This window comes from Gadus morhua, chromosome 2, assembly GCF_902167405.1.
Source record: "Gadus morhua chromosome 2, gadMor3.0, whole genome shotgun sequence".
Taxonomy (NCBI): domain Eukaryota; kingdom Metazoa; phylum Chordata; class Actinopteri; order Gadiformes; family Gadidae; genus Gadus; species Gadus morhua.
Genome location: NC_044049.1, coordinates 14,515,141 through 14,522,748, shown reverse-complemented (window position 1 = coordinate 14,522,748; position 7,608 = coordinate 14,515,141). Strand labels below are relative to the sequence as shown.

Sequence of the window (7,608 nt, the reverse complement as noted above, 5' to 3'; positions counted from 1 at the left end):
ACCCCTTCAAAGCAAGGGGGAGGGGTAAGGGGTAGAAATGGGATGCAGCCTAATTGTTACTTAGATCCAGTCTTAGGCCGCGTTCACACTAGACTTCTTTTTTAAGAAAAAAGCGCCGCCTTCAGCGCCTTTTGAGCGCCTTTTGAGGGCTTCAGTGCGAGCATTCTGTAACCTTAACAACGGTAATCATACATTTTAGCGTTACATCATTATCCGTTATTATCATTTTCCGTCGGTTACTTTTTGAAGTAGATAGGCTAAAAGACACAATGGCGAATCAGTTACAATTAATTGCTTTAGCTTTGGCGTTTGAGGAGGAGGGGGAGGAACAGCCAAGGCGCCGTTTATGGGTGCACGACATCCTCCGCAATAGGGAGTCGCAGGGGGCATTCGGCCACCTAATTCAGGAGCTCCGCCTAGACGATGTTAGGTTCAAGAATTTTTTTCGCTTGGACAAGAGCCAATTTGAGGATCTCCTAAGGAGGATTGGACCAGAGATCTCAAAAAAGCAGACACATCTCAGGGAGACCATCAGCCCAGACGAGCGGCTTTGCATTTGTTTGAGGTGGGTAACATTAACTAACGTGAGAGAGAGAGAGAGAGAGAGAGAGAGAGAGAGAGAGAGAGAGAGAGAGAGAGAGAGAGAGAGAGAGAGAGAGAGAGAGAGAGTGTGTGTGCTGTCTGTTAGGATGAAAACTTAACCTAGCCTTAACCAAGCTAATTCCCGTGCATTTACATTTTCTTGGAAATGTTTATCAATGTACACTGTCCCTTTTCAAATAAACACATAAATAAATAAGATATAGTGACACCAGGAGAGGGTACAGTAGGTGTGTTCTGTGTGTCTGTGTGTTAGAGAGAGAGACACCAGGTTAAGGTGGGGGTAAAGTACATCATTGGCTCTGAGTGAGTGTGTTTTGTAACACATTTTAACAACAATCTTTTTTGTGTGTGTATTTTTTCCTAGGTATTTGGCAACAGGGAACTCTTACCGGTCCATTGCTTTTCACTTTAGGGTAGGAATAAGCACTGTGGCTGGAATAGTCAGGAGTGTGTGCGAGGCCATTTGGGACTGCCTGTCTGGGGAGTTCCTGGCCTTTCCTACAGAGGCTGAGTGGAGGAAGATTGCAGAGGATTTTGCAAGAATGTGGGCATTTCCCAATTGTGTAGGGGCAATGGATGGGAAGCATGTTGTCATTGAGGCACCTCCATTAAGCGGCTCCCTTTATTTTAATTACAAGAAGTCATTCTCCATTGTACTGTTGGCGGTAGTCGATGCCCACTATCGTTTTAGGGTGGTCGACATTGGAGCCTATGGCAAAAATAGTGATGGAGGAACATTAGCTGCCTCTGCCTTTGGGTCTGCCCTGCGGCAGGTGACCCTCAACCTCCCTGGGGATGCCCCCCTACCTGGAGCAGAGAACTTGGGGCCCATTCCTCATGTTTTCCTGGCGGACGAGGCATTCCCCTTGCGGAGAAATCTCTTTCGCCCCTACCCTGGGCACACTCACGGGGAAAAGCGTGTTTTTAATTACCGCCTCTCTCACGCCAGGAGAATGGTGGAGTGTACCTTCGGCATCCTTGCGGCCCAATGGAGGATATACCGGAGGGTGCTTGGTGTGTCACCACAGGTAGCAGAGTCAGTTGTCAAGGCAACGTGTATACTACACAACTTTCTGCGATGGGGGGTTGCTACAGAGGCACTGACTGGTCCAGCAGAACCATCTGCTGGAATGAGAAGTATTGGCAGGGTTGGCAGCAACAACGCCAGCAACGAGGCCATTACTGTGAGGACCAACTTCACAACTTATTTTTCATCTGAAGCTGGTCAAGTCCCCTGGCAGAACCGCCCCCTGCACATCCCACATGCCCTTCAGTAAACTTTTAAAAACTAAATCAGTTGAGGTGTGGTCTTGTGAGTTGTCATTTAAAGTACAAATTAAGCAATGTGTCAAGGCAATGTCAACAATGTGATTAATGACTGCAGGTAAAGTAAATATAATTATAGGTTTATTTTCATCAATAATCATAACAATAACAAATACAATAATGATGTAAATATATACAAATATTTTACTCTAGTTATATGCTACATATATTACTCTAGTTTTATATTACTCTATTTTATACTATACAATATATATATACTACTACTACTACTATATAAACTATATTTATACTATTTTATATTACTCTATTGTATACATATATATACTACTACTACTACTACTACTACTACTACATAAACTATATTTATACTATTTTATATAACACTACTTTTATACTTTACAAGCCTTATATGACATTGAATTTGGAGAATAGTATACACTATTCTCCAAATTCAATGTCATACAAAGCTTGTTGAATCCGAAGCTTTGCCAGGGCTTGTTTTCGCGGGTCTAACCGGTCAATTGCGGGTGCCAGACTGAGGAGGTAATGTTGTGTCTCTGTGTATTTAGTTTGGTCAATTCTTTGAAGAATTTGGGCCTGGTATGCGGTCATATCTTGTGGTGCCTTCCTCTTCCCCCTGCCAATAGACGTGGTCCTCGGTGAAGGGTCCCGGTAAGGTGCGCAAGTTGGTGAGGGAGGCGGGTTATCGGGGGTCACTTCAGCTTCAGGGTTTGCTTCAGGGGTCTCTTCGTAAAGCATCAGGCTATCCTCTAGGTCAAGGCTTTCCTCAGCTTGATCCTGTAGTAAAAATTTAAATAAAACCCAACACAGCACTTATTAGAACATTATTAGAAGTATTAGCATGTTCCAGGTTTATACATGAATTAACCCCATACACACTGCTTTTCTGTATACACATTCCTAATAATCGCCTACTTAATTACCTGCCCTGCCTCTGAACAAATATTATTTAGGATAACTGTTGCCGTCTGCGGATGGTAGTTAGAGGTGGTCTCCCTGTCCTGATTATAAGGCTCTAGGAACTCCAGTATATGGAGGTACTTCCATTTCCTCGTGACTCCCCCCTCGGCTCCACTCCTGGACTTCTCCTGCTCCTCTCTCTTCTCCTTCTTGTACTTGTCCCTCAAGTATTTCCACTTTCTGCTGCATGCATTTGCTATGATAAAAATGAACCTGGCATAAGTCTACACTCGTTATACCTATTGTGGCTATCTATCGTTATTCTAACACAACGGGAAATAACGGAACACGCGGTTTTCAAAAAAGTTCAGTTGAAATTCCAAACAAGTTACCAGGTTGGAACGCGGCCTTAGACCGCTCTTCCCCTAACCCTGCCACTCTTAGCAGATCTGCAGGTTATATCAAATAATTTCTTGCTGATTATAGCCTCTCTGATCCATACAGGTTTTATACCCCACAGGAACAGAATATTCATTCTTTTCACATGTCCACCACACCTACACCCGAATAGATAATTTTTTTGTTGATAATTCATTAATGTCAGACCTTAAAGCCTATGGTGCAGGTTAACCGGAAGTTTCGATTAATGGGTACATAAAGCACTCAAAATATGTACCGCATTCATGAAATGTCTCCAAAATTGCGTTAAAGTCCAGTTTTTGTCGTTTTTTGTGGTAACGGGTGTTTTCTAACGTCGTTCGGTGGTGACGTCACGGTAGGGAGTCGTGGTGGAAGGTAGCCTCAGCCTAGTACTAGAACTATGGCTTCTAACTGGGATGAGGAAGAGGTGGCAAGAACCACAAATTACATTTATGATGGCCCACAGCCGTATAATTTCGAGCCTGTTAGACGCGAGGGGGCGAATGAGGAATTGCCGAGGATTGATGGCCGTCAAAGCCAATTAAATTCATGGTCAGAGGAGAATGGGTGGAGAGTTGGTGAGGTGTCCTGGTGAGTTGCTATCATTTAGCAATGCAGCAACGAGCGCTTGAGCTATCCCCCCTCCCCGGATAAACCCTACGATTAGTTATCCCACGTTTTGATGGTTGCCTAATAGCTCCAGTAACTACCGGTACATATTTTGCCTAGTCTTTATTTCTAAGCTTTTACATATTCCTCGGGTGAAAGTGTTGTTGCAAACGTACCCGGTAGCCGCCGATCACGTAGGCTGGTCATGAATTCAGCGGTGATTATTTTCGATTCTACTCCTCGTGATTGATTGTCATTGACACCATCAGGGTACCGCTTACAGAGAGAGGGAGAGTAGTAAGCGTGTCTGTGTCGCTGTGTTTGGCAGGTGTTTGTGTGGGCGGTGCCGTCCTATGGAATCTGTGGTGGAGAGCTTGTGCTGTAGGGAAGTGAGTGCGTTTTGGTCGCTGGTCGAGAAGCTCAGCCCAAGACCAGCAGATGTGACATGCCTCACTCAGCATCCAGGATTTGATGCATGCTGCCTGAATCCGTTTGTGCTTAAGATAGCGTACACACATTTCAAGCAGGATCATGGTCCCCTTCAAGCCAGCACGCACGAGTATGTTAATTGTTTGTTACTTTAGCATTCTTTTTATAGAGTCCTATGAACCAACTTAAACAGTTATAGGCGACTAGAGATGTGTTGCATAGACAATAAACATGCATGCAATTTTTTTATTTTCCAACCTATTTCCCTAGGCAATACCGGTACACTGCATACAGGCAGGCTATACGATGGGCTTATGGAGTTCTTGGCCTGCATATAAGGAAGCCTCTACCCTCCTGTCTGGTTTCAGCCATCAGGCAACAATTTCAGAGTGGTGACCAGACCTATCATGGCTTTCAATGGCCTCGTTTGGATGAAGAATAAAAACCATATTGGCACGTACAACATGAATACAATTATTTTTCAGTTCAAGAATTAACTCATGCTAGTTGTGTTGCGATCGCTCAACCGCCTTTAAAATGTTATAAAAATACACAGAACATGTGAATTCATATAAAAACTAGGGCTGTCAATAGATTAAAAATTTTAATCTGATTAATCACAGGGTAGCTGTGGATTAATCACGATTAATCACGATTAATTACCATTCATAAATATGCCCGGAATTTCTGAATTTCTCTGTATATTGTTGTAGGAACGGAAAGATAAATGACAGAAGGTGGATATATAGGCATTTAGCATGTTCTTTTATTCATGAAAGAATCCAGATGATGGTGTTATTAATAATGAAAAATAAAATCGAACTTAAACATACCACACCATATTTCAATTTTTGTTTTGTGCCAGTCTCTTTGCAATGCCTATGAGCATATAACATTTTTATTTTTATTTTTTTAATCAAACTTAAAGATAACAGTCATCCCAAACGTTATGGGCATCTTAGCCATTGCTAAGTTTAGAATGGTTAAACATTGGTTGAACATTTTCCCTTTTTTAAATTAACAAACTACCACACCTTCGTACAATAAAATGTGTCTCTCTTGGCTATTCTTCTTTTAGCCAGTTGCTGAGGCAAACTAACTGGTTGACATTTTCTGAAAGTAAGGCTGACCGTTTCTTTTGCACGATGTGGCCTGCCACTGAGAAGAGTCTTTCACATGGAACTGTGGATGCAGGAGTCGCTAGATATTTGCGAGCCAGCAGGGCCAGCTTGTCATGGGCTCCTGAATGAGCAGACCACCACTGCAATGGACAGTCCTCCATACTAATGCAGGGCTCTGCCCTGTACCTGTGTATGTCTCTGCCAGGCTGCACCTCCTCATCAGAATCAGAATCTGAGCACATTTGTAGGAGCAGGCTCATTTTCTTCTTGGGTGGCCCATCTTCAGAAGTCTGTGGAGACCTTCTTGGTGATTGTTCATGCAGCATGCCTCCCAGTGTGGTCCACACCTCCTCTCTTTCACTCTTGGGCAGGGTCTTCAAGTCTTTAAAGCGTGGATCCAGGGCCGTTGCAAGCTTGAGCCATGTGTTGTTGGTCTTTTCTTGGCGGGAGGCTAGGTCTTCTTTGAATGCCGTCTTAAATCGCACCACATATGCAGGGTCCTCATCAGAGACCTCCATTACACGACGCAAGTGGCAGAGGGCAGGCAGTACAACAGAGCAGGATACATAGGCCTCCCCACCCAGGATCTCAGTTACATACCTGCAGTTGAATGAAACACACACACACACACACACACACACACACACACACACACACACACACACACACACACACACACACACACACACACACACACACACCATTAAGTTATTACAACAGAAGTTGGTAGTTTACAAAAAGGTAACATATAATTTCAATTTAATTAATTACATTTTATTTCGAACTATAGGCCTATTAATAATTAATATGTGGATTACTTACCGACAGGGCTCTAGAAGAGTCTCAAGTCTTTGCACCTTGTCCCATTCTGGTGGTGTCAGCATAATGAGTTTGTGCTGCTGTTGGTCCAGGGTTGCTTTTATTGCTGCTTGATTGCGGTTCAGACGCTTGACCATATCCACCGTCGAATTCCAACGTGTTGGAACGTCCTGGACCAGCGGCTCCTGCTTCTGTCCAAGGGCAGCTTGTTGTGCTTGAAGCTCCGCGGTGTTTGCCGGACTGTGTTTGAAGTGGCCCACAATTTTGCGAGACTTGGACAATGCATGCACAAATCCGCTGTCAGAGAGGCTCACCGTGATGCTTCTCTGTAGGATGTGAGCTATGCAAGGCATGTGCTCAAATGTCAAAAGTCTAGCCGCAGCGATCATATTGCGTGCGCTGTCGGTCCCTATAGTTGTGACTTTTCCTTCTATTTCCCACTTGCGTGCTACTGTTAGGAACTGCTCTGCACATGCTTCTGCAAAGTGACGCTCTTCTGTTTTCATTGTAGTTAGCGCAAACGACTTCAGTTCCCATGTTTTAGTGATATGATGTGCAGTTACACCCAGGTAATTGTTGTTACTCACAGAGGTCCAGTGGTCTCCTGTCAGGGCGACATAGTCAGCTACAGCCAAATCCTCTTCTTTCTTTTTCTTTTCCGTTTTGTAGAGGTCGTGGATTTTAGTCATTACTGTGCCTCTTGACGGTGGCTTGTAGAATGCGTCGCGTGAAGCAACTTGTAACACTTCCGCGAGGCCCTTGTCCTCGACAATATTAATCGGCCGACAGTCTTTTGCAATCCATTTGGCAATTTTTTGGGTCAAGTTCTCAGAAATAGACTTACTTAATGCACGGCCTTCGGTGAGCGTTGTCTGAACTAAGCCCCCTGGTCTTGCCCCAGAACTTGAAGAGCCGACAAACGCATGCTTAGCGTTGATATGGTACTTTAGGCTGGAAGTGCTTCGGTGAAACGAAAACTCCTTCTTGCAGAGTGTGCAAATCACTGCTTGTTTGTTAAGTGTTCCATCTTTGTTTTTTTTAAATTCAAACTTTCCATCCAAAGGGCCAACAACTTCTTTCGGTTCAGTATCCATCTTGTGTCTCAGTCAAAACTCTAGAGCGGCAAATAGCGGCGGCAAATAGCGGCGGCAAGTGCTGGAGCGGGAAATATTGGGCGGGTCATTTTGCGCATGCGTTAATGCGTTAAATAAATTAATGCGTTAATTCCACAAATTAATCACCCTGCGTTAACGCGTTAATTTTGACAGCCCTAATAAAAACAGTTTATTAGGTCATCCCAAGTAATGGGGATCGATTACTGTAAAAAGGGACAGGTTGAAAGGCCTGATAAAGTAAACAAATCAAGAAAAAAAGGGTTAGGCACAAAGAAACCAACATA

General features: G+C 43.8%; 1 protein-coding gene and 1 long non-coding RNA gene across 2 annotated transcripts; one reads left to right on the top strand and one right to left on the bottom strand.

Moving 5' to 3' along the window:
- Positions 1-3,725: 3,725 nt before the first annotated feature.
- Positions 3,726-4,729, top strand: LOC115557715 (uncharacterized). The gene is made up of 2 exons (XR_003979232.1): positions 3,726-3,822; positions 4,169-4,729. It is a non-coding gene; the product is annotated as an uncharacterized LOC115557715 (long non-coding RNA).
- A 284-nt stretch (positions 4,730-5,013) lies between these two features.
- Positions 5,014-7,478, bottom strand: LOC115557551 (zinc finger BED domain-containing protein 1-like). Its single transcript, XM_030375437.1, has 2 exons — positions 6,213-7,478; positions 5,014-5,990 (listed from the first exon to the last, which is right to left on the bottom strand). Exons 1-2 carry the CDS (start codon positions 7,301-7,303, stop codon positions 5,333-5,335), a joined length of 1,749 nt encoding a protein of 582 aa, XP_030231297.1. The 5' UTR covers positions 7,304-7,478; the 3' UTR covers positions 5,014-5,332.
- Between the last annotated feature and the right edge of the window lie 130 nt (positions 7,479-7,608).

Bases quoted from the DNA above. Each gene is read 5' to 3' on its own strand.
- LOC115557551 (XM_030375437.1), bottom strand. From the start codon at position 7,303: ATGGATACTGAACCGAAAGAAGTTGTTGGCCCTTTGGATGGAAAGTTT. The intron at 5,991-6,212 runs GTAAGTAATCCA...ATTCAACTGCAG, and splicing joins ACTCTTCTAGAGCCCTGTCG to GTATGTAACTGAGATCCTGG.